Here is a 27772-nt window from a genome sequence, read left to right on the forward strand (position 1 = left end):
TTCTTCTGTCCAAGCAGCCTGTATGTGGCTTCAAATTAGCCAGGGCATCAGGGGAATAAATTGGGCCTTCCAGAATAACTGGACCAACCTTCAAACCATTAATGTCCACGTTGCTCCTCAGGGCAAACAGTCCTTTCTCTACCAAGAGGAGTGGGATAGCTCAGTGGTTTGAACATTGGCCTACTAAACCCAGGGTTGTAAGCTCAATCCTTGAGGGGGCCATTTAGGGTTCTGGGGCAAAAATCTGTCTGGGGATTGGTTCTGCTTTGAGCAGGTGGTTAAACTAGATGACCTTCTGAGGTCCCTTCTAACCCTGATAGTCTATGATTCTAATTTAAATAGTACTGAATTCTGAAGGATCCTAGCATTGTGGGCTGAGGAATGATAAGCACATGGGTTCCATCAATTGCCCCACAAGAGATTGGGAAGCCATGTGTGTAAAGACATAATCTCCTGAGCATTACCCAGCCTCAATACCTTGGTTAGACAGCACCTTATCAATGCCATAGCAGACCTGCATAAGAATGGCCCCAGTAGTTGATCTCCCTGCCCAGAATTGGTTGGCTACAGACTAGTAACATTCTGAGGTGGACAGCTTCCACATAACAATGGCAATCTGTCTCTCCATGGGTACATATTGGTAGTCTGTCACTGAAGCTTCAGGGTCAGTTCTTCACAGATCTCAAAAAAAGTAGCCTTCCCCATTCTGAAGTTCTCTTGCTTCACCTGGTCTTCCCAGCTTTGCTAGACCAATCCTCTCCCACCAGTCCAGTCTGATTTCCCAGTTCCAGAAACAGTGCTGAATGCTGTGTAGGTGATCCAGAAACCAGTCCTCTTGTTCCAGCACCTATCTCACCTGGTGTTGAGTGTAATTTAAAGAGGAAAATAACCTGTTACGTGCTATTATTATTATTGCATGCAGTGTAGCTGTAGCTGTGTTGGTCCCAGAATATTAGAGACACAAGGTGGATGTGGTGATATCTTTTATTTATTTTATTTATGCATCTGAAGAAGTGGGTTTTTTCACCCATGAAAGCTTATGCCCAAATAAATCTGTTAGTCTTTAAGGTGCCACCAGACTCCTTGTTGTTTTTGTGGATACAGACTAACACAGCTACCCCCTGATGCTATCTTTTATTGGACCAACTTCTGTTTGTGAGAGAACAAACTTTTGAGCCACACAGAGCTCTTGTCTTACTGTTATTATCGTTATTGAGGTTGTCTGGAGTCCTTACTTATCAAACTCAAAAAATAATTCTTTACTCATCAAACTCAAAAAAGAAGGAGGGAAATGGACTGATAGTGAATATGCCAGTCTTGTTATCTGAACAAAGAAGGATTAATTCAGATAGCCACTCTTAAACATTTTGTCACATGTAAAGCAGCTCATTATATTCCCTCTATTGGAACTTATAAATGCAGCAACAAAATGGGTGGGCAGAAGGGGAAAGATCATTTCCTTTTGCAAATTTAGAAATCTGATTATTTGGCACTAAATTCTGAGCTAGAGCAGAGTCTTTGGGAGAGGAACTGCTCTAGAGTTGGGGAGACTCTACAAGTCCATGTAAGCAAGTAGGAACAAGAAAGCTCTGGTGAATGAAAAAAGAATCCTCTGCTCCTTAAACACAAGATTGCTGCTGGCTGCTCAGTAATACTGTACAGCTGCAGATTGGGCAGGGACTAGGCATGCTTAGGGGAAATCAAGGATGCTTGCCCCACCCCCTCCAAACAAAAGAGAAAGGAATAACGTATACAGATCAGTGAAACTCTTGATGGAAATGTCAAGAACTGAGTTTAAATAAATACAGAAATCTAGGGAATGGAATCCCACTCATTGAGGTTGATTTGCCCAAGATAAAGGAAGATAGACCTTGCAAAGAAGCCTGAGAATTTTGGTTAATGCAAACAACTGATTGCACCAGAATAGCTCTGAAAAGGAAGCCAGCACCTGCAGGCCAAATATTTAATTACTTGGCTGCAGTAACTGACTTCAATGCAAACATTGTCAAGGCAGTGTTTCAATGTCAAGGCTGTCTTTAGGGAATTACAGGCTTTCTCAATAACAGCTAATGTATTCAGTGGATATCCCCATATTGTTAATTGCAGGGAACCTCCTTCTGCCTCTTGTAGCAGTCAATTCAGTACACCCACTCTGGCTTCAGTGACTGGAGGCTGTTCTAGTTTAAAGTCAGTGGGAGCTGTGCATGCACATTGGAGAGTGCATTTGCCCTTCAGCATATAAAAAGGCTCAGAGTCTTCAATGTACTCTTTTTAAAAATGTTTTTCAAATCACAATTATTATTAATTATGTGTATTACCGCAGCACCTAGGTGTCCCAGTCATGGACCAGGACCTCATTGTGTTAGATGCTGTACAAACACAGACCAGAATATAGTCTCTGCCCCAAAGAGCTCACAGTCTAAGTAATTATGACTGAAGCATCTATTCATAGGTAAATTGATGACTTTTGCTGCGTTTGAAACCTTTTCCTCCTCAGTATGGATAATGTATGAATTATTCAGATACTGTGGTGATAGCAGCTTATTAGTTACTAGCTTGCTAGGTTCTTATTTAGCTTATGTAGTGTCTTTAGATCTCAAAAGACTTTGTAAATGTTGATTGCTTACATTTTAAGCCTCACAAAATTTGAAATGAGCTTGGGATGATGTCCCCACCTATAGCCCTTTCATTTCATATTGCTGTTCTATCAATGGCCAGATTTTGGGTTATTTACATAATGACCTCCACTAGATAGTGAACAATGAGAAATAAGTTTGTTTTCTTCTCATTTCCTTTCTTGTCTGGTCAATGGTGGCATGTAGGCCACCAAAGACATCCCTGCTTTGCCTAGCAGAGCAGGACCCGACTAGCAATACTGCTTTGGAAAATCAGTCTGTAGACAGCGATGAAGCGGGATACTGTTTCAACTCTTTTTCTTGGACTAGAATATATTGCCTCTATAGTGCACCAGCAATTCCCCCAGCCATAGCAGAAGTCACAGTGTTGCTCCCAAAGCTTTCTCTCATGCTGAGCAACATATTGCTAGCAAGCCACAAGGCCAGATATTATGATGTTGCTGTAAGATAAATTTAAGTGAACTTCTCATTTCCATATGTAGTAAGATCTCTGAGCACAAAATCAGGTATCAGTTGTCACACATTTAAATGCTAGTTTGTGAACATGATGTATAATGGACGCTTAGTGACCTTTCTTTTGATGCTTGCTAAATGTTGCTGCAACCATTCTAATAGCTTACGGGGAGATATTTAAAAGGCATACATGACAGTTAGATGCCTAACTCTTATTGACTTTCAATGTAGGGGAGTAGGAGGAGGATTAGATATTTAGCTTCCATTTGTACATCTGAAAATCACCCTTTTAGATTATATTTTTGGGTAAGGATCCCTCTTTCTTGCAGGATGGGAGGGCAGTTGTTCATTTCCTTGGTGAAATCCTGGATATATATATATTCCTCAAGTCTCCCTCAGCTCATTTTAAGCTTCCTTATCTTCAGATCTTGGTGTTGCAGCCAGTGTGTCTCTGACTGATGACTCTAGTCTACAGGATTCCCTTCAGTCTGTCTATGCTGTTCTTAAATTGATTTATTGGTCATTGATGAAGAATACAAGGCAGCCTGCTCCCAACAAAGTTGAGCTTCCAATTCTGCAGCTTCCCTAGTCCCTGCCAAAACAAGGGACAGTAATGAAGGGCTCTTAAGTAAGTGGGCACAACTTCCAGGGACTTTTAGAATAGTGCCACTTTAATCCACGGAAGAAGTTGGCCCTAGGAATCAATCACCATGAGGAGCAGAGTACTGGCATTAGGCCACCAGCTTGGCAACTTTCACTCTTTGGCATTAACTCCTTCATGGTAGCAGCCTCTACTGCACTGCCTTGTGTGCAGGTGAAAAGCAAGCTACCAAAACACAGTGGAGTATAAAATTAACTCTAGTAGCTATTTTTCCTCTAGCACAATCTCAAACTGACTGAAACCCTGCTACCTCCTTCAGAGATTTTGAAGTGAAGAAGGTCTTCTAAAAAATAGCTGTGACTGTTCATTTTTAACACGTACTTTTCCTTTTCTGATATGGAGACAAATTTTATAACCCCCCCCCCAAGCCTAAAATAATTACTCTCTTCTGTAGTGTTGTAAACATATTGATAACATCTGAAGGGCTGGGACACAGGTCTGAACAACAAGTTTGAAATACCTAGACTCTCAAGAGCTTCAGCTTCATATCCCAGCCCTACATCCTTGGAGCTTTGGTACATTGGGCTAGACTTGCTTGTGCACTCTGGCTGCTGTGCACTATTCTAGTGGCTCTACAGCTGGCCAGGTGTACATATGGAAAGATTTGCTGGGAGAGCTGTATCAGAACACTATATCGGCAAATTGCTCCATATTGTCATTGGGTGGTGCAGTTTTTTCAGCCTTCCGAGTGAAATAAACTATTCTGAAAAGTGCATTTTTGCTGGCACAGTTCTGTTGGTCATGTCACACCTCATCACATCTCTGACCGACACAGCTGTGCTAGTAGAAGTTAACAGGAAAGAACTGGCCTAAGCAGCCATAAATCCAGTCTGTCTGTCTGGTTAAACTGAGTTTAGGGTTGGTTTGTGTCACTGGAGTGGTGCAAAACTGGAGCATAGTGGTGAATAATCTGGCCACTAGAGTGCTATTTTACTGTGTGGTGGTCATTTGAGGCATTACAAATCCAAGTTTTGTCTGCTTTCTGTGGTCCATACAGATCCTACAGCACGTTCCATAATGGTAGGGGTTTGTCCTGCTGTCCTTGGCCAAAACTCCCTCTTACATCAAACTCTTATGCTGGTTGCTTGCTTCTCTCTACGTTAGAGTTGGCTGTGTTTTGAAAATAAAGTTATTGGAGACATGCAAACATCATCTTTTAAATTCTTCTAGAAATTGCATTGCGGTGTTCTCCATTTTATTGGGAATAACCTGAGAACATAAGCCATCTTTATATCTGATTTTTGTTGGTTACATTAGCTAGCCTAGTCTGTGCTATTTATAAATACTATCTGAACAAATACCCAAAATAATCTTTGACAAATGATTTCTGACTAGTGGCTAGAAGGCTTCACTCATTAGGAGCAGACAGTGTGAGGTTTTAGTTACATGTTTCACAGTATTGGCTAGATTTTTAACACTGCTAGTTAGGATAAAACTGTAATTCTTCTCCTTGATTGTAAAATGTGTACAGCATGAGAAGGTAGCTGCTCTCTGAATTGAATACAAGGCCTTGATAAATGAGGGAGCAAAGGAATGTGGTTTAGCAACTATTCAGAATTAGCCAAATGACTTGCAGGAGCTATCAAGTGTGACTGCTATGGCTGCAAACCTGCCAAGATTCATTCGCTGGCTAAGAATAATACTTCTTTTGGAGTTATTTTCATGCAGATTCTAAAATACTTCACTTTTGTGATCATGGTTTTGTAGTGTGAAATATTTTCAGTAGTTTTATTCTTAATAGTTTATTTTATGTATTTCTTTCTTTTCTGTAATTATTTACATGGCTGTAGGAAGACAGCCATTAAATTGAGAAATCTTGTATGTGTGAAGCCTAGGGACCCCACAGGAAGGTCAATATCCGTGTTAGGGACTTAACTGCTATTTGATTACACTTGTATCATAGTAATCCCATTTAATATCTTCCAACACGCCCAGCAGCCCTAATCCTATAGGCAGGGCACGTTATCACCGCGGCCCATACAAAGTAGCATACGGCCAACTAGTGATGGAAATGATTCCCTATGTCCAGGCCCAGAGAGAGGGGGAGGGGATGCCGCAGCGTCAGCTGCGTGACAGTAAGTGGCGCAGCCTATGCAAGCCGCGAAGGAGGCGGTGTGGGTGGGGCAGCGGCTGCAGTTTTATTTTCCGCTCCCTGCAAAAGCCGGGCCCCTCGTTGAGCCCCACGTGCCTGCGTGTGCAACGCGCCTTGGGTGAAGCAGGCATGTTACAATAGTCATAGTGTAAACACTCCGCGGGGATGCTGAACAAGAGGCTCTTTCTGGGGTTTAAGCATCCCTGTAACCCGAACGTTAATCCCATGTGTTGTGTGTGTTTTCATGGCTCCTTCCCGGCAGCCCCGGTTATTTATGTGCCGGGACCAGGAGTACCGGGAACCACTCGCTCTTTCAGTGCAGGAATGTCTCTGGCTCTTGCTCTCGCTCTCGCTTGAAATGCCATGCCCTTTGCAGGCAGCGATGGCAGCAAGTTCCGTAGTTCTGGCTGGATCTTCTCTTACTACCAAACAAACGGGTTTAATGGCACTTGAAATAAGTAACGTACGTGGGGAACGTGCAGTGATGTAGCATTTTGGGGGCGCTGGAAAGCCCACCTTCTTTGTCTGCCACAAACTGTCCATCACGGTGCCTAGGAGACTGTTTCTTCCCTAATACTGCAGAGCCCTCCTGTAACAGCCAATCCCAGCGCAGGAAGTGGGCAGGTTTTTCTCTGTCACTATCCCCTGTATGGAAAAAGCCTCTGCATCTTTTTTTGCTTGGTTGTGGGAGAGGAGGAAGAAGCAGCCTTCCTGCAGTTTAGACGCTTTTCGTGCAAGGGAAGGGGAACAAAACAAAACAAAAACCCAGCCTTTAAATCGTTCATGCCAGAGTTGTGTTTGTGTCCTGACTGCTTTGGTGTTCAGCAAAAACCGTTTAATTATTTTACTTAATCAGACAGGATGATAGCTGCCCAGCTTCTGGCCTATTTCTTCACAGAATTGAAGGATGATCAGATCAAAAAGGTAAGTCAGAAACCGAATATTTGCACCCCAGTGGCCAATTTATTTTCCATAAAGATGTCTTTGTGTTGTCAGTGGCTGTGGTGTGCTTCCAGTTGATGAAAATATATTTGTTAGAAAAGCTGAATGTAGCAAAATCAGAAATATTTGCTCTAATAAAATGAATCATCTTGTCTAGTGCACGTGGGGTGTTTTAGAAAAGCAGTGGAGCCTTGAGTTTGTAAAATTTGAGAGGTATAACGCCTAAAAAGCTGAGTAATATGCTGCAGTGTCCTTGAAAGAAGGATGTAGATGTCATTTCTCCACTGAGCAGTCCCTCCAGGGCCTTTGTAGAATAGTCTAAAATAGACAAATACAGTCAGTCTCATAATATGTAACTGAATTAATGGCAAATGTTTTATTACACTGGGAGTTCAAGGCCCCGGGCCAATTATTATTTAAAAATTAAGTTCTCTTAACTGTAATTTATTTATTTTTTAAAGTAGAGTCCTAACTAAAAAAACTGCTTATTTCTTGTTAAAGTAATCTTTTTAGCTAGCAATTGAGTGAAAACACTGAGCTGAATGTAACATTTAAAATGTAGACTGATGATTTATTCACAAATTTGAAACAATTTATTTATATTCTTATTAAAGTGACAAATAGGGGTCACACTAGTTTCCCCTAAGGTTATTTTACACAGTTATGCTGTGTCCTCATGTCTCATAGGTGGTCCCTTATTGAGATGGGCCTCTATATATAGGTGAAATTTTCGGTTTTTAGTATCATCAGGATAATGTTCTTAGGCCTCTTACAGGAGGAGGCCCAACATTTCATTACACTAGGTGTAGTGCCACTGTGGGGGTAGGCTATAAACACAGACTTTGCAGAAATATTAAAGAAAAAATATAAAAGTTTCCTTATGCTGCAGAATTTGTAATGACTGTAAGGTATTTTAACTACATTTGATGTAGTTTTGTTGTCAGTGTGTTATTGCAGCCGCATTTAAAAACAAAAAGAGCTCTAATTATCAGGAAGTCATTTCTACATGAGGAAGTCACTTCCACGTGCATCATTTCAATATGTTTTTTTATTTCTTTGTAAACAACAGCATATATAGAGGCGATCACTCCTTTTTTATTAGTCCTTGCACAGACGTGTCTTACAAGAATGTGAGTTCAAAATGAATTCAAAGTCACAAACAATTTTGGATTTTATGTTGTGACTTATGAATGTATGGGGCAGCAGTAATATTTTTATAGTGAATTGACAGAGGCTGTGTTAAAAAGCATGATTTTTAAGCAGTTAAGGGGAATATTATTGTGTGCCAATTAGTTGCATGGTTTTACTGTTTAACAGCATAGTACAATATGGGTGTGGAGTTCTGGGTAAATAGATTGTAAAATAGTATTACCTTATTTCTGAGTGCTACTAGTTGCCTGGGCGTGGTGGTTTAACATGAAAAGGAAAAGCACAGTAGTTTAGCGGAATAGTTAGCAATGCTGGAGATTTTGGTACTAGGACCAAAAAAAAAAAGTTTGACTTTCTGAAGAAGCTCAGTGGCCTTTCACAAACAGGTGCCTACTCTGGAAGATTCCACTGACCCTTTCTGTGCCACATTTGTCCATATTATGTGGATTTGAGGGGAGAAATGGGGAGACAGAGAGAGGAATGTTATTAAAGGTGCATGTAAGATTTTTTTGTAAAACTCTGAATAATATGCCTGTGTCCTTCCCTGTTAATGTTACAAGTGTGCATTTTTGTAGTAATATCTGAGCTTGTCTGCTTAGACCAGGGAAATTTGCACCTGTGTGACTAGATTGATGTTGCTACATTGGTGTAAATGATTAGCAAAGGTGCACTGCATTTGTGTAATTTACCCCAGTAACTAGCCAAGATGAGTCACACTGGTGCATCCACATCTTACACTGATGTATCACATCCATGCTGGGGTTTTCTCCTGTGTAGTTACAGGTAACTACACCAGTGAGCAAAAAACAAAACCATCAAAAAGCTATTCCCCCTCTTCCCACAATAAAAGAGAATAAAAAGCCTCCAACAAAAACTGCAAACTTGGACAGAAAACCCAGTTAGACAGGGCCTAAGAATGTGCTTTATTTTTAAAATTGCTTCTTGCAGTTTTAGGTCTCTTGTTTATTCCGTTGGCTTTTCCCCATCAGAAATCCCTGTAGGAGGTAGAGGATTAGAAATAACTGTTTGTTTAGTCTGGAGGAAGATCCTGGATCTGCCTTCTCACAGAATTTTTCTATTACCTGAATCTATGCAATGGATATATTTGTTTCAAGAAAACACTTTTACACACCACTTACTACTCCAGATTAACATGCCTGAGTAAAGCATAGTCTGTTTTATTGTTGTTATATTTAACAATCCAAAATAAACAAAAAATCACGACCACAGTGGAGGTGGTTCATACACAAGATGTCACAAGCTTTAAATTTACTGCATCTGAAATGCTTGTTATGATGCATGCTGATATAGGGGAAGTTTTATGGTGATGTCTCACAGATATTGTTATAAAAATATAGACAGTGTGTTTGTAAATTTTGTTACAGTGAGAAACATAATTTTATTTGACTGTACTAGAAACCATTGTGATGGAGTATTTTAGAAATATAGATAGCTATTTTATAAATTAAAATCCCATTTAGACTGCACACAAATCTAAGCATATAAGTAAAATATTTCTGTATGTGCACCCTACTCAGAATCTATTGATATTGAAGCTAAGAACAACCCCCCCTCCCTCCTGGCCTCCTTTTAAAAATAAATAAATAAACAAACATGTTTTGGAAGGTTTATGAGGGTGTTGGATGGATCAGAATTCTAGTCCTGTTCTGAGCCTCAAAATACTGGAAGGTGAGCTATGCACTATGTTGACCCGTGATAGCGGTACAATTGTACTTATCCTTAGTATATTGCACAGAAGAATACTTGCATTCATTTCTCATTTTCAGCTCCCTCCTAGCTGTGCTTTCTCCTCTCCAAAAGGGGGAGGTCTCTTTTATTCCGCTACAGACAGATTTGTTTCCACCCCTCACTCACCACCCCTCTATTACCTGCGTCCCCTATAACTTTACTGCTCCACATCCATACTGTTCCAACCCTGAATGCAGGCCCGAACTGTTAATCCGAGTCTCCCCTGCACTAGTTCTTGGCCTGAGGTTTAGGTGACAGCAGGTAGTGAGTCACACTGAGAATGCCACCATAGGGCATGGGGGATAAGGAAGGATTATCAGCAAAGAAGGGACAAGGTAAGCTGGAACTTTTTCAGCCTAAGTTCCACATGTCACTGAGATACAGAGCATAGAAATTTCTCCCGCTCCACAGAATCTTTGTGGTCACGTAATACAGGCAGTACTCTAGTGTCATTCCCCTGGTAGTTAACCAGTTTCCTCAGAGTCTATAACTTTAAGGATCTGTACTATAGCAGTTACCTTCGCGTAGTGCTGTTCATTGTGGCTAGATATAGTATGGAGATGATATGGTTCTGAGACATGTGGAGTACCTAGGTATAATGAGTTAAGAATACCGCCTCCAGCTTAACTTGAATATAGATATAAAATTTGTTTTTCTTTCTTTAAGACGGGCCCTTGAAGGAGAGCTCCACTAATTTTGCCTAGTACAGTGTCTGGAAAATTTTAAAGGCAGGAATCACCATGGTGTGGAAAGAACATAGTGTGTGTATCATGGGCAGAAATAGTATGTTATATGTGAACAAAATTTGTGGGGCTGTAGTATATTAAAAAGGAGCCACTTCCATATAAAATCATGTGTCAATATATGATCTCATGCAAGTCCAATATATAAACCAAGCTAAAAGTATACAGTAACATTAATAGGTATATAAGATGCATATAGTTTTGTTCCATGTGGGATAAACTGAAATGAATTTGAAAACTCACTTTTTCATTATAAGTGGTATTGACGAGCCTTTTGCTGATAGCAGCTCTGGTGGCAGTTCTAGGGCAAAATTTTAGGATACGCATGGCAAGTTTGTCTCTGTGCACATATGCTGATTAAGCCTGATCCTGCAATGAATTAAGCATTAAAGGTTCAGAAAAGGGCAACAAAAATGATTAGAGGTATAGAACAGTTTCTGTGTGAGGAGAGATTAATAAGACTGGGACTTTTCAGCTTGGAAAAGAGGTGACTAAGGGAGGATATGATAGAGGTCTATAAAATCATGAGTAGTATAGAGAAGGTAAATAAGGAAGTGTTGTTTATTCCTGCTCATAATATAAGAACAAGGGGCCACCAAATGAAATTAATAGGTTTAAAACAAACACAAGAAAGTATTTTTTCATGCAATGCACTGTCAACCTCTGGAACTCCTTGCCAGAGGGTATTGTGAAGGCCAGTACTATAAAGCGTTCAAAAGTGAGCTAGATAGATTCATGGATGATAGGTTCATCAATGACTATTGGGCAGGAATGGTGCCCCTAGCCTCTGTTTGCCAGAAGCTGGGATTGGGTGACAAGGCATGGATCACTTGATGATAACCTGTCTGTTCATTCCTTTTGGGGCACTGGTTATTGGCCACTGTCAGAGGACAGGATACTGGGCTTAATGGACCCTTGGTCTGACCCAGTATGGCTGTTCTGATGTTCTTATGAGCTTATGTACTGTGAGAGACCAGGAGGGTGAAGTAATATATTTTATTGGACCACATTCTGTTGATGAAAGTGTGGAGAGAGTGTCACTCGAAAGCATCTCTCTTTCACTAACAGAAGACAGTCCAATTAGGGTTGCCAGGCCTCTGGTTTTCGACTGGAATGCCCGGTCAAAGAGGGACCCTGTCGGCTCCAGTCAGCAGTGAAGTCCAGTCAGCAGCACAGCTAGGCTAATGCAGGCTCCCTGGCTGCGCACAGCTCCTGGAAGCAGCGACATATCCCTGAAGCCCCCAGGCACAGAGCCCAGGGAGGCTCTGTGTGGTGGACCTGCCCCGAGCGCCGGCTCTGAAGCTCCCATTGGCCAGGAACTGTGGCCCGTGGGAGCTGCAGGGGCAGTGCCAGTGGGTGTGGGCAGAGCCTACTGTGCAGAGCCACCTGTCTGCGTCTCCGCCTAGGGGCCGGACATGCCAGCCACTTATGGGAGCAGCACGGAGCCAGGGCAGCTAGGGAGCCTGGCTTAACCCTGCTGTGCTGCCGACCAGGAGCTGCCTGAAGTAAGCGCTGTCCAGCTGGAGCCCTCACCTCCTACCCCAACCCAGTGAAGATGGTGAGGGAAAACAAGTGATCGAGGGAGAGGGGCTGGAGTGAGTGGGGGCGGGGCCTCAGAGATGGGGCAGGGTAGGGGCGGAGCCTTGGGGAAGGGGCGGGGCAGGACTGTTTGGTTTTGTGCAGTTAGAAAGTTGGCAACCCTGAGTCCAATAAAAGATATTACCTCATCCATGTTGTCTCTGTCATATCCTGGGGCCACAACAACACTGCAAACAACTTTATCATTCTCATTGACTTTAGTGTAACAGGTCACAGTACATAAAGTTGAGCAGGTATATAAGTCTTTGCGGGATCAGGGCCTGGTCCTTCAAAAGGCTGAGTACTTTTGTTTTCTATTAGCTTACCACTGCATTTGTAAATCTATGTGTGAAGTTTAAGATTTTGCCAATTTTCTGTCTAGTCAAGGAGCTATTAATTTTTACTCATTGAGTGCCTGACAAAATCTCAAAATAGATAATGAAATAAAAAAGAGAAAACTCTTAAAAATGCAGGCAGTGTGATGTAAATGGCAATAGTTTGGATATAATAAAATTGATAGAATTAACTACCCAGAATCACTGCTGTATAGCTGACTGAAGCAATATGTAATTGAAAAGGGAAAAGTCTTGCAACGTTTGAACTGTGTTTATTAATGCATTTTTTACTCCTGATGAATATTCCTCACATTTAAATGAGCATGCTGCATGAACAACTTTATGGTAGGAGTGTATGCATAAGTTAATGACTTCCCTATAAGGACTAAGTGACTAAAGTAGGTGCTAATGATTTTTGGAAATCTTTATAAGAAGGAGGCCTCTCTCTGTCCGTGGATATGCATGAAACTCCCATTAGTGTCAATGCAAACTAGACATGCATCTAAGGGCAGTTATTGGTCCTTAATAGCTGAGTAGGTGTTTACGTAGAAATGTGAGCACATACAATTAGTTATATTTATCTACAAATCCACTGCATGATTCCTTCAGTTCTTGGAATTCAACAAGTCTTTTCTAATGTATGAAAATGAATCAGCATCACATGTTTTAGTCAAGAAAAATTACATGTATACTATTTTGTTTATAGCACCCTCCATTTCAAAAAATAGTTAATATACTTTTAAAATCAAACTGAAACTATTAAGTCTTTTGTAGAGCTCCAGGCTTCAGGACGTGCGCGCTGTTGATAAAGGGACAAATTCTGCTGTTTTGCATCAGTGCAGCCATTCACTTCAAAACTAACTGCTAACCCATTGGAAGGCTACTTCCCTTCCCTTCCCTATAAGTTCCTCAGAACTATCTCCCAGTGTGCCTAGGCAGCAGCAGCAGCCAGATCTTCACAGAAGGTCTTCCCTGCTTGAAATCAGGATAAGCTCCACTGGTGCAAGTATAGGCTTTGCCTGTCTGCACTAGGGATTGTGCCAGGCAGCTGCACCAATGGATGTGTAATCTGGGCAGATCCTGTTTCAAGTATTGTATGTTGGGCAATAATGAGAGGATGCCACACTTGTAAAACTAAACAGGCTCTTTAATGAGAGAGCTATTTACAGAGATGCTGCAGCTTCAGTTAGCTGTCAAGCCATGTGCATACAGACTGGCTTGCCGATGCCTTCTCCAAACTTTTCTGCAACCTGAGCTCAAGGCTGGTCCTCAGTGTTTTGCAATTCAGGGTGGAAAACGTTTTTGGTGTTTCCCCAACAGCTGAGCTACAAAACCCAAAAAGCCAACAAAAAACTCCCAGCCCAAACAAACCAAAATCAGACCAGCACCTCCCCAGGTGTTCATTTGGTGCCGCCCTTAATGTTTGTCCCTGCAGCTGACCCTGCCTGTTCTCCTGCCTCCTAATTCCACCCAGCTTGCTTCATCGCCAGTCTAGAGAAGGTCTAAATAGTTTCCAGATGGGCTCTGGTTGGGAACACCTTATTAAACCTCCTATTCAGCAAAGTGCCATTTTCCTAATTGTGGCCTCTCAGAAAACATTTTCCAAAGTGTCCCTTAACTGGATATTGTGCATGAGCTACTTAGTACTTGATACTTAACCAGAAAACGGAGAGTTTGTATTGTTTGTAGTGGATTTTTCTTGTAGTTCCTGCTTAATTAGTAGCCTCGTAAGGGGAATGAATTCAAGAAAGCAATGCTGTCTCCTTCCTCTCCCGCCACACCCTTATACTTGGTAGAATGACTGTAATCATTTTCCTTCAGCAGAGACTGCTAGCTGGTTTGTTAGAAGTGGAATGCATTGGAGTGATCTGTTTTGAAGTGAGATTTTCCATGGATCACAGTGTGCATCTCTGTGTACTCCCAAGATCCCTACCCTAATTGTGTAACGGCAGGAAAAGTTGCCATTGATTTTTCAGAATGAGAAAAATATCCACCTTTTACTATACATGGTGTTTGTTTAGCTTTATGTAGTAATGGTACATTGTCCCAGAGGTTGTCAGCTCAGGCTAGTTCGGTTTTGATTTCCTTTCTTCGAACACCCTCGCTAAAGTTCATGTAAACAGTATTGGTGGATCACTTCTTTAGCCTTCAACGCGTTATTTTAAATGGGAGGCAGAAGGTGGAGCGTCTACAGAGTTTATTTTAGATGCATGACAAGATATTATAAAGCATCTAACAGCCAGTTAGATCATTACATGAGCAAGGAGATTATGGATAGTCAAGACTCAGAATGACAATGTAGTCTGATGACGATACAGCCTTAAATAGTGTTCCCCCCCTTCACTTTAAAAAGACAGTACATCAGCCCTCTTGCATATGGCTGAGTGCTGGAGACTGATGCCTTCTGTTTATTCCCAGAAAACCTGTGGCATGGGTAGCAGCAGGGCAGGGCTCCTCACCCTTTCACCTTTATGCCTCAGCTGTTCTGGAGAGAGAGCCTTGAGCAGTCTCCAGAATCAATGATTTCTTGGTCTGTTTATTGAAACTGCCCACGAGAGCGCCATCTGTGGTGGTTTCTGTGATGAGGATACTCCTCCACTAGGAGCAGGACTGAGCACCAACTCATTCCAGTGTTCCGAATGTGAGATTGTAACAGCATCCACCTACTACTGATATGGGCTGGATTCAGACAGATGATTTCAAGATAAGATGGCTAGTGTTTAGGTAGAACCCTGGATATATTAATATAATCTGCCACTTATGAGCTACTATATGGTATTATTTCTTGTAATTGCCGTGTCTAATTTTTTTTCCAATTTATCCTTGGATAACTTTCCACTTCTGATAAGCTTCATATTAAATGCTTTACAACATTCAAGGATTGATAATGAAAAAGGTTCAACCTAACTTTAATGCAGAGGGATTAGGATGCAGCCCTATCAGTTTAAGATGAGACCAAGTGAGATCTGACAAGGTAAATTATGGTTAGACCTGGTCAATGCAAGAGAAATCTAAGGTGCTTCAGCAAGTGTTTTTGGTGAGTAGTTCAGAGCATTGTTACATGAATGCTTGGTCATTATGTTAGGGTGCCTTGTTCTGTCACATGTGCCATCTGCGGTTGAGATGTCAAACTGAGATTTTGATCACTTGTTATTGAAATACTTTTTGCAGGAGTAATTGCATTGGGACTGGTTTCCTGGCCAAATTGCATTTTGGGCCCTAATTACATTTTGACTAGCTATATTCTCTATAAGCTAGAGAATAGTAGAGTATTCTGCATCACTTTCTGACTTACACCCACACACTAAACAGTTCATGTTCATATGTATATATGATGTGTGAGAGTACATTATGGTGCTGGTGTGGTAATCAGTCGTGTTTTTGAATGATAGATATTAATATTACCTAATTATATACAAGATTAAAGGAGGGGGTCTTGACAAAGGAACCTCATGTGTCTGACATGTTTGCCACTGCAGGCACATTGATTGTCAGGTACATGGGTTGCATTTTAATGCTCTGGACCATATAGTAAGCTGTGCTTAGTACAGGGGGTAAAAGCGGCCATGTGATGTGGAAAGTGTTGCTTCAGGCTGATGAATTTCTAGGCCAGTATGTACAAGCCAGACAGTAAACTGCACTAGACTAGAAGCTGATGGTAAACAGGAATGGGACACAGATATCTTTTAACCAGATCTCTGAAGGTTGAATTGTTTCTCTGAAGCATCACTGCTGCTGTTATCCTCTTTAACGATGAAGAGGATTTGTGTAATATTGTGAACAACACAGTGCTGGGTGTCAGGGGAAGCTGGAACTCTCACCTCTTTCCAGTGGTATAATTTCCTATTTCTAACTATCTAGGGTTGTGAAACAATGAACTGTAAAACTGACTTTTTTGTGTACTGAAAAGCTAGCAATGACCCTGTGCTGAGTTACCCCCGGCCTTGGGCTGGGGTAATTTTAGAGGGCTGTGTGGGGATGTGGCTCTTTGAAGTTGCTCAAGGATTAGAATACTCAAATAAATTCTGGAGACATGGATTAGTGAGCAAGAGCAGATGAGTCAGTCAGAGGGTGCGTGATAACCTGCAGATCCATGAAATTAATTGATCATATTGCCTCTACATATTAGATGTTTTCTTATGCTTTTGCATAATATACAATAAATGTGTATAAAACATTTTTGGATCCTTTGTGATGAAAAGCACTAAATATGAGAGGATAATATATACAGGAAATAAATCCCCCCAACCACTAAGATGAGAATAGATGTTAAAAAGGGCGATTTTTATCCTGAACTTTCAGTTCATCAACAGTCCAAAGAGTTAAATAACTCGGGAATGAGCTTTCCTTGCCTCTTCAGATTAATTCAGATGGTTTCATTAATAATTACAGCTGTTTCTGTTGCTGTTTGGCAATGCCAGCTCATAGCTGTGTGCAGATGTGGCCAGGAAATTTTGTAACCCTGAGTCTTGCAGGGTGGATGAAGCTTAGCCAGACTGGCTCCTTTGTGGTTCCCATAGAAGTTTGAATGTGTTGCTTTTTGATGCTACACACATTTTATCTTGGGATCACATAGCAAATACTGACAGTTTGTCTAGCTGTCTTTTGCTCCTGACATCTCTTGCTCTGGGGAATGTTTGTACAAATAATATCTTTGGCATATCAGATGAGAGCAGAAGCCCATATAGCGTTGCATGCTGGACAGTGGATTCTATCCTTCCAGCAGTTGTGTGTGTAGATGTCATAGACTGAGGGCAAAATTGGGTCTATTAGGTTGAAATGCTAGTATTCCTTATTGTGTGGATATGCAAAAATTGTGACTTTGTCTCTGTCAAAGTTATCACTGCCTTGAATGCTACTGTAGTTTACTGCACTACTTCATTTTTTCTTGGGAGAGAATCAGAGAAATGCGGACTCTGTTCACTGGCTATTTTCTGATCAAATAAGCTATTGAATAGTTCTTTTGATTATTTTCTTGCTCATCTTAATATTGTAATCGCTGAATTGTACAAGAATTAATTTGAAGCCTGTTGGGGATTTATGTCATGTCTTTGAGGCAGGTGCTTTTGTGGACCAGGGAGAATATTTTAATAAGAAGCAGCAAAGCAGAGAGAGTTATTCATTAACATTTCTGTACAGAATAATTTTAAAACACTGATATTTGTATTCAGAGAAGCACATACCTAAATCTAGAAATGATCCAAATCTGGAATCTTGAATTCAAATCTCTGTACCTCTTTGGTATTGGGTTTGTTTCCATAGTTCTAAATGTGTCCCAGTGGTTTTAGTTCCATTCTGGATTCAAAACCAGACTGGACATATACTATGGTTATAGTTTGGATGTGATAAGTGATCTTGCAAGATTTTTCTCCATGTTGTTATTTTTGTAAATGTTAATCAAATCAGTAATGATCCGTTTGAGCCCTCTAACCTTGTTAAGCGCCCGCTGTAGACAACCCTGCTATGTCAGGTCAGCCTTCTGCAAAATGTGTATAATAGAGTCTACGGTCCTGTGGCTTCTGGGGTAGATACTCTGGTGAACTGGAGAGTAGTTTATACCGTACCCTCGGGGCTGGCTCTAGGCACCAGCAAACCAAGCACCTGCTTGGGGTGGCACATTTTCAGGGGTGGCATTCCGGCTATCTCTTTTTTGCTTCGGGCGGCAAAAGCCTAGAGTCGGCCCTGGCAGCAGCTGTACGGGGGGCACCCTGGGGCCGCTGTGGTTTGTGCCGCGGGGAGCAGCGCCCGCACATTGTGGTTGGGCTGGGCAGGCTGCGAGCGGGGGACACCTGGGCTGGGGGTTGCCCTATGGGGCACATGGAGCTGCCTGCAGGTGTGGCAGGGCGGCCAGAAGCAGCTGCAGCAGTGGAGTCATAGATGGTGGAGCGCTGCCATACAGGGCCCACGTCCTGCTTTCCAGGGCTCCGCTCCCTCTGGGGCTACCCTGCCCCGGCTCCTCAGCCCTCTGCTGGAGCAGTCCCCCCCTCTTCCCTCCTAGGTCCCAGCCAGTCCTGGAGATGGGAGCCCTGACTGGAGGGACCCTGGGCTGAGGCGCGGCCCAGGAGCCCCAATGCTTACCCCGACCCTGCCAGCGCTGGACTGGTTGGAGGCGAGGGGGGAGCGGGCGGAGTCAGCCCTGGTTGGGGGGAGCCCAGGGCTGGGACGGCAGGGGGTGTGGGTGGGGTCGGGGGGAGAGCCCACTACTGGGGAGGTAGGGGATGCAGGTGGGGGAGGGTACTGGTGGGAGTGTGTTTGAGAACCCAGGGCTGGGGTGGGGGGCAGCCAAAAATTTTTTTGCTTGGGGCAGCAAACAACCTAGAGCTGGCCCTGTGTACCCTTGATTCATTCTGAACTATGCTCCACAAGATTATGAAAAATTCAGATTCCAAAGGTTTTTGGAACTGCTGCTACTACATAACATATTTAAATGCCTTTATGACACTCTATTCTGGGAACCCAGATCTGCAAGCTACTGTTACCTCACTACCTTAATAAGTTTCAGGGTAGCAGCCGTGTTAGTCTGTCTCCGCAAAAAGAACAGGAGTACTTGTGTCACCTTAGAGACTAATAAATTTATTTCAGCATAAGCTTTCGTGGGCTACAGTGTCACAAGTCTCTAAGGTGCCACAAATACTTCTGTTCTTTTTACCTTAATAAGAGTGCTTTGCTGGAGACAGACCAGTCTGTCTGCCTCACCAGCAAATACCTTGAAAGTCTGCCAGTCCTAACTGTGCCTTGCATAAGTGAGCCCCAATTCCTGAGTTCTCCAGGGATGTCTCTATGCTGTGTCCGCTCCCTCTCACTGAGCGCTCACAGAAATTAAATTTTCTACCTCCAAAGAGCCAGAGCACACACCAGTCTGTTAGTTTGGCTGAAATCCCTGCACTGGGCTAGCTTTGTAATAAAACAAGAATAAGCTTATTAATAAAGAAACAGATTTAAGTGATACCAAGGAAGAATTAAGAAGATAGGAAAGGATTACAAACAATACAAAAATAACACACTTTCTGGTGCCTACAACTTAATTTTAGCAAGCTATGTCTTTGACTTAAATGATTTCTCACTTGCATCAAACTACCGGCATCTCTAGCCCTCCAGGCAAGAGGATCTAGTGTTCATAGAATCAGAGGGTACTGCCTCCTTCCCCCTCTCCCACCAGGTGCTGGATAACTAGAATATCTGTCTTTTTTGCTCCCCTTATATTTCTCAAAATCGATTGTCTTTGTCTCAAGAGCCAGGAAAACCTCCTGAAAATTCAGAATTTGGTGTCTTCGCCCTGCCCACCCCCTCCAGCTGTTTGCTCTGCTGCTTGTTAGCTTGATTGCTTTGTTTACCTTATGTGTAGTCCTTAGCTTGTAGTCAAGCCATGCAGACAAATAAATTCGCATTCCCATGTCTAAGGCAGGCTCGTTTATCTACTGCCTCTAAAACATATTTTAAGAACTTATTTCCAGTATGCATACATATATCAGGCAATTAAATTCATGACTAGCATGTCACCAGTTAGTATATGATACCTTACAAGGCACTGTTTCACTAAATCAACTATGTTGCCAGTGGGCATAAAAGGTGCTCTTAGGCTTTATTTACACTGGAACCTGAACTTTTGTCGTTCAGGGGTGTGGAAAAAAACACCTCCCACTTGAATGACAGAAGTTTTACTGACAGAAAGCGCCGGTGAGAACAGCACTTCGCTGACAAAGCTACCGCCGCTCATTGAGGGGGAGAGTTTTGTCGGTGGGAGAGCTCTCTCCCACTGACAAACAGTGGCTGCACTGCACACCTTTTAGTGGCATGGCTGTAGCAGCACGGCTGTGTCACTAAACAGTGCGTAGCGTAGACATAGCCTCAGGGTCACAACCTCCTATCCAAGGATCTCAAAGTATTGTCCACACATTTAATTCTCTTTTTCACAGATCTTTCTCCTTTGGTCCCCATTGTTTGCCCAGCCCAGTATTTATGGGGTCTAAATTGCAGTGAAACCTTTTCATAATGAAATTAGAGCCTCTTTGCTGTAAACTACTGCTTGTCCTTAAGCTAGACTAATGATGATGATAAACAAGTCCCATGCTTCAGGGCATAAGCTGGTTACCTTCACTACAACCAAGTGCATTAACTTATTTTGCTGGGGGAGAGGAAGGGAGTTTCACCTGGTTTTAAACCTGAGGAAGGATGCAGGACTAGATGTGCCTCTGCTCTAATTTGATACGTCAGTTACCGTGTTCTGTTCTTTTTCTTTTTGAGCTAAAAGAATAGAAAACTTGTTGGTATTGGTTGTATTTCTCATTTGACTGGAGAATCCCAGAATCAAACTAGAAGAGTGACATGTTCAGTATATAAACATTTAATCTGCTGGAAAAATCCAGTTAAAGAAAAAAGAGTATCTGCATTCACACAAGCAAATGCAGAATTTTAACTTGTCTTTTCTTTTTTTCAGATTGATAAATATCTTTATTCCATGCGGCTCTCTGATGAAACGCTGGTGGATATCATGGCTCGCTTCAGGAGAGAGATGCAAAATGGTCTTTCTAGAGACTTCAATCCAACAGCCACAATAAAAATGCTTCCTACATTTGTAAGGTCAATTCCTGATGGCTCAGGTAAGGATTAGAATATTGTGTGATGTGTTAATGTAATGCACTGCATGAAAATGTCTTTTTAAATACTACTGAAACCAAGCAAAGCATTTTATTCCCCGGAGAGCCTCATATGCATGTATTCATTCCAATGCATGGAACTAATTTGTGTAATTTCTTTACAGACCTATGCAAAATGGGTCACATTAAAGCTGGAAAAGAGATTTTTTTTTGGTCCACTTTTTTCTAGGTATTCTATCCATCAACACTCCCACACTATTAATTGGATTGAAAACCTTGTTTTCATTACAGAATTGTTGTTGGTAAAATTACAGTTTTTTAAAAAATGATTAGCAGTAGTCTATAGTGGCCTAGGGGTTTTAAAAGTGGACATATGAGTGAGTGTCTTATAAAAAATACCACATATTCCTCACAACCCAAGGAGATGGTGTGTTAGTATTTGATAGCAAATTTTGTTCTCATTTTGATTCTCACAGTGATTCATTTTATTTAATATACTTGAGTTAGTAATTACACTGCATTTCTGCAGTTGTTTTTAAGTCTCTGCAGCGTAGTTGTGAAGTCATGTTGGGAGAACCGGTTGGGTTAAAACCAAGTTAATACTAGGCAGTGAAACGCTAGGCTGTATTGTGATTGGGAATCTTTTATGGTTCTGCTCTGCTCTTGCTTCTTGTAGCTTAATACTAATTTTTTATGCTTGGAATTAGAGAACCGTGTTAAGCATATTTTTCAAGTCCCCCACTTGTGTGCTGTTGGCTACTATGATGAAATTTACTAGTGTGCGGATTGCCAGCCCAAAGCCATTTTTCTGTTTAAGCCATGCATAGAAACTGCTGTAGCAGACCCTTGGTGAAGTGACCATGTATGGTTGCTATGGGAATGGGTTTTGCCAGGGTAGTGGGAGTGATCCTGGGTTGGGGGTCCATGTTCATGTAGATTCAGTAGCTCCAATGCCTCATGCAACGGATATGGAGAGTACATCGCTGCCATAGAGGGGTGATTCAGTAGTTCCGCACTCTGGCTATGAATAGGTTGGAATGGATTTCATTTTTCTGCTCCCCCTGCAAGCTACCACACTGAAGTCAAGTACTTAGACAATCTACAGAGGGAGTGAATTTCACTGTATGTGTACATATTGGGTTGTAGGTTGGCCTAAGAAGGAAGCAATGACATGGCTTTGACTGGCCGTGCATTCTGTGCTTCTGTTTGTTGGTGCAGAGAATGTATGCTCCTGGTGCCCAATGGCAGTTCTAACATTTTTGATGACCCTGAACTTCAGATTTTCCTGCATCTTCACTTCTACCAGTCAAGCACAAATATATCCCCTATCCCACCAGCACTCAGTCGCTATCACACTGAGTAAGTAAAACAAATAACATTATGAATTATTAAAAGACGTAAATACAGAACCAGAAGACCTTTAGGCACAATGCAGCATGCTGCAGGATGGCTTAGGCCTGGAATAGGTGGGAGATGTTGGGCGTCAAGACCTGAAAACCATCGGGGTTGGACCTGGTGCAATAAGCCTGGTTCCAGGCAGTGCTGTTAGCGTCTCACTTTCATAAACAATAGCTTAACTCGCAATAAAAAATAAAATGCAATAAAATAGTGACATCAAAATCCAATCCTTAGGCAGAGCCGAGACAGGAAAAAGTGTCAAATTTAGTCTCTCTCGCCATCAGGAGTACAAATGAATTAAAATATCGGTTTCATCATAAATATTACATGACTTACAAAAAGAACAAATATTATTCATGGAGTGCTTTTATGGCTCAATTCTGTTCCGATTTAAAGTGGTGATAATAAAACTCCCATTGACTTCATTGGTGCACAAAGAAAGTGGTGATCGTATGTGTGTTGCTGTACAAAAATAGAAGATGACACCAGCCTTCCCCAAGGAGCTTGTAGGCTATATCCAGTTCAGACACAGAAGTAGACTCTGCAGGTTTTTAGTATCTATCTTTGGATAATAATCGAAAAACTAAATGATTATGCTGTGCAATATTTGTATAAATGCATGCCTGACTTAAAATATGAAATACAATATTTTCTGTACGTAACTGTTGGCATCTGGGTTCCTGAAATTGCAAATACATTGTTCATCACATGTCTTACGTTCCCCACAAATGAAAAATCCAGTATTGAACTAATGAGACTAGAGTGCCCCTTTCATTTTAAACGATACAATGCTGTATGAAGATTTTTGCTCTGGCTCTTCTGTACAAAATCCTTTACCACAGTCATGGAAAAGTGACTGTTATAACTCTGTTTAGACTCTAGTAAAAGATGCTGGCCATAAGAACTCACCCATTGGATGAGCCAATAAAAAGTGATACCAGGTGAAACTGCAAATGGGAAAATATTGAGCAGTTCATGGATTTCTGGGGCCTAGAAGCTAATGGACTTGGACTAGAGAGAGAGAGCTATTTTAGTGCCCTACACAGCCCCTCCCCCATGCTTGCGAGGGGGCTGGCCTCAGGCCTCAGTGGGGGCTGAGGGGAGTGGAGGGGGGCTGGCCACTTCCTGCGGGGAAGTGGAGTGACCTGGCCCCAGCCTGCTCTGCTTTACTGGCTCCCAGGCTTGGGGGGAGGAAGGAACTGCCCCCCAGCACTCACCAGTGGCGTGGCTGGGAGCCAGGGGAGCGGAGCAGGCTGGGGCTGGGTCGCCTTACTTACTGGTGAGTGCCGGCCTGACCGCTTCTGGAGTCCTCGGGAGTGGGGGCGGGGAAGAGGTGGGGGTCCTGAGGAAGAGCTGCAGCAGGGGCTGTAGCAGCATGCAACTGCGCAGGACACCAGGAAATTTGGTGCCCCAAATTTCTTCTGCCCCACGCAGCTGCATACTTTGAGTATGGGTAAGGACAGCCCTGCTCTGCTGCATTGATTGCAGTAGTGTCGATCTCCCCAGTAGTGAAGACAAGCCCTAAGGTCAGAATGCAGTCCTATGAGAACAGTCTTGCTATCTTGTAACAACTGTGAAAATAATTTTGTGACAATAATTTCAGTGCATGAATTAGCTGTAAATCCCAAATCTTGAAGGATGAATGAAAGCTGAATATTCTGAAGAAATACTGTTTTTTAGTTAGTAATCTACATTTCTGTACTGCTACATTTCTGTACTGCTAACAGTAAACCTTTTGAGTAATATCTTCTAAAGACTGTGGAGATGTTCTTAGAATTATTATTACTTTTTACAATTGTGAAGTCATTAGAGAATGTAGAAATTTTCTTGGACATAATGGTCAGGAAAGCATCTGAAGCTATTTAAAATGATTTACAAAAAGATCTTTCTGAATTAACTTCTGCTATGCTTAATTGCATCTTTATGTTACAAAACTTAGATTAAACGCTGTTACTTAGATTTGTTTAAATCATGAAATAATCTAAATCTGATACATTAATATACTCATGGAATGTTTTAGGTTTGGTTTTGTTTTTTTATTTTTAGCGGAAAAGCATGAATTTCTCATTAAACTTTTGGTTTATAAGGAGAGCCAAATATATTTGCAAACAAATGTTAATTTGCTACCTATTGCCAGAATAGACGTTTCTGAAGTGCCGTATTTGTTTGAAGTATATTCCAGGGTGCATTTAAGCTTGAAAAAGGACCATCTGTTCTAGTGTTTGTTTATCATTATTTATTGAAGGTAATGGCTTGTACCAGACAAATGATGTTCTCATATGTTATGGCTTATTCAGGTATTTCATTTAATGAGATGACCGGGATGAACATTTTAACTTCTGATTCTGTGACAATGAAGAGAACTCTGAAAACCCGGTTTACTGTGTTAAATATGATAAAAGAAGCTACATGCAGAATTTTGAGGATATGTTCAGATTTTAAATTACGTTCATTTGTACAACTTAAAAATTTCTAAACCTGTGTAGTTTTAAAATACATATGAAAATACTAAGGGAGCTTTCCTCCAGTAAATGAAACAGGATCAGCCCAATGTTTGAGGCAGCAGAAAAAGAGAGCTTAAAGTTATGTGGTAAAAGTATTATTAGAAGAGACTTGGATTATAAATTTTGTCTTTAATATTCAACTTTACCAGTTACAGTTTATTTTTTATGCATGAGTTGTTTTTGGTGTCTCCCATATGGTGGTTTGCTTGCTGCTATATGCTGCAATTTGGGAGACCTATAACAACTTCTGTAGAGAACTTACTTCCCCCTTTAGTAGTAGTTCCTAATTTCCAGGAGGGAAAATGGCAGCTGGTAGGTGTCTTAGACTGGCCCAGTAACCTATGTACAGTCACCAGTCTGTTGCAAGTGGATCCAGTCATTGGGACCCAGTCATTTCCAAGTCAGCGGGTCTGGGTAGAATCTAGTCACTATTTCTAGCTCTGGGACTCTAGAGAGCATGCTCGTAGGGTCAGCCCTCTTGTCTGACATCCTTCCTTGAGATATGGAACACTGCTATCCAACCACCCTAGATGCTGAAAACCAGTGTGTGAGACCTCCTGACGTCCCTGAGTCACTTACACATGCTCCCCACCAGAATTCCCTCTAGGCTGCAGGCACTCTGGGTTCACTCACTTAACGCTTTGAGAAACGGTGTTGCAGAAAAGCAAGGAACCCAGGCATAGCAGAGGAGTTGCCTGATAACTGTCATTTGAGGCTTTGTCTAGAAGAACTATGTGTGTGGTAGCAGGGTCCACATAGCCAGTTAGCGCACAGCATGCTAGTGTGCTCTAGCTTTCTACCCATGTTGCCATGTACTAGCGCTCAGTGTAGACAAGCCATTAAGATCTTTGAAAATAACAAGTCCTGACATGCCCGCTCTCCTAGTTTGAGCTCATCCTTTCACATGAGTCTGTGGTTCATCAGGGCTAGTCTACACTGCTGTGCTGCTGTAGTGCTTCAGTGAAGATGCTGCCTATGCTGACGGAAGAGCTCCACCTCCCCAGGAGAAGCACACCTGTTGATGTAGTGCTGTCTACACCAGGAGTTCGGTTGGAGCAACACGGTTATACAGAGATGTGCATTTTCTGTACCCCTGAGCGACATAGTTATACTGACATAAATTTGTAATGTAGACCAGGGCTCAGTGTTTCAGACAGGGCAAAGTCCCTCCTGCCCTCTCTTTCCTGCAAGTCCTCCTTATGTGTGGTGATGGTCAACCCCCACAGAGCAGATGGTCAACCCCTAATCTTGCATAGGGCTTTGTTTCCGTGCGGTATGCTCAAACTGAGAGGTTCTGTATTCACCAGTCTTGCTTGCTCACCCACTGCAGCCTCTGTGGAAAGACCATTGTTCCATGAGGGTGGGCCAGTAGTGGGGAATCCAAGTCAACAGCCCCAGGTTGTAGCCTCGATGACTTTCGGTGATGGTCCTTCAGCAAGGTGTCAAATGCTTTTCCTAGGCAGGGCAGCTGCCTGGAATGCAGCAGAGTAGGCTGCCCCTGGACAAGTCTGAACTAATGCAGCTACAGTGCCAATATATCAACACAAGTACAAAACAGATTTCACAGTTTGGGCTTGTTTACACTGGCACATTACAGCGCTGCAACTTTCTCGCTCAGGGGTGTGAAAAAACACACCCCTGAGCACTGCAAGTTTCAATGCTGTAACGTGCCAGTGTAGACAGCGCACCAGCACTGGGAGCCATGCCTCTCGTGGAGGTGGGGTTTTTTAGCACGCTGAGAGAACTCTTTCCTAGCGCTCTGCCGCGACTACACAAGCCACGATAAAGCACTGCCATGGCAGCACTTTAATGTTGCCAGTGTAGATGTGCCCTTTGATGCAGTCATATCCCACTTTATCACAGTGGGATCATTCCATCTTGAAAGTTACACTGCCTATGGAAGCTTACTAGGCAGGACAATATTCTGGAAGACTCTGTGCACATAACATCCAAGAGGGACAGATGAGGAGAGGTGGAAGTATAAATAAGACTATATTAGTTTTTGCAGAGTAGTGGTTTGAAATAATGTCAGATGCAAGTTCTGGTTTGAAGGTAGCAGTAGGCAAATTACAGACCCATGAGTTCTGGGATGAAGATTTGGGGTCAATCAAACTAGATTCTTGACTATACAGATGGATGTGAGATTTGAATGGAAGAGAAGCTGGAGATAATGAAGTTTTGGGGATGATACTTAGCAGTTAAAAGTGCATCACTATTGATTTTAGACAGACACATGGCTGAAACAAGCAATGTCAAGAGAACTGGGAATTTCCTTCATAGGAATTATACAAGAGGTTGAATTCAAAAGGAAAGTGAGATAGATATTTATATGGATCAAGGATTGAATCCTGTGGGGCATCATAGTAATGAGGACAAGTGGTACACATGGTTCTGTGCTAACCTCAATGAATGGTAGAATATGTGGCAAAGAATCCTGGTCCATCAGAAGTCAGTGGCAAAACTCCCATTGACTTCAACAGAGCCAGGATTTCACCCAGTGTCTGTGTAGTTTCTGAAATTTAACCAAAGTGACAAATCAGTGAAGAGATGGAATTTGGGAGAGCACTAGAGAGTGCAGTGTTACATTAACTGTGCTGCTAAGCTGCAATCAGCCTTCTAAAATCAACTGGCGTGTGTGTGTGTGCGCGTGTGTGTGTGTGTGTGGGTAGGGAGGAGGAGAGGGGCTCAAGGGCTTCAGTGTTCATGTATTGCGCACACTAAGCCCTGTAGTTCATTGTTATAAAGATGGTTTAAGTGTTTCCATTGTTATCTCTTCTTCAAACCATTAATGATCACTGTCTTTATTTGTTCTGTTATCTGATAAGACAAGACAGCACAAGTGTCATCACCTCAATCAGTCAAGTATATTTACACAGCAGTAAAACAAGCACCAAAAGTGTGACTTTTCAGATATATGCCAGTCCCTGTAGCATGG

The 27772-nt window shown here is 42.1% G+C and overlaps 1 protein-coding gene across 1 annotated transcript in view; it reads left to right on the forward strand.

The window, feature by feature from the left end:
• The first annotated feature begins 6341 nt into the window (after positions 1–6341).
• HK1 (hexokinase 1) overlaps positions 6342–27772 on the forward strand; it is a 69288-nt gene continuing 47857 nt past the window's right edge. The window contains exons 1-2 of the mRNA XM_050959336.1: positions 6342–6766; positions 20776–20938. Of these exons, the coding sequence (XP_050815293.1) occupies positions 6704–6766; positions 20776–20938 (226 nt within the window). The 5' untranslated portion in view covers positions 6342–6703. The remainder of the gene's footprint in view (positions 6767–20775; positions 20939–27772) is intronic.

The sequence above is a fragment of the Gopherus flavomarginatus genome, chromosome 6 (genome assembly GCF_025201925.1).
Source record: "Gopherus flavomarginatus isolate rGopFla2 chromosome 6, rGopFla2.mat.asm, whole genome shotgun sequence".
NCBI classification, from domain to species: Eukaryota; Metazoa; Chordata; order Testudines; family Testudinidae; genus Gopherus; species Gopherus flavomarginatus.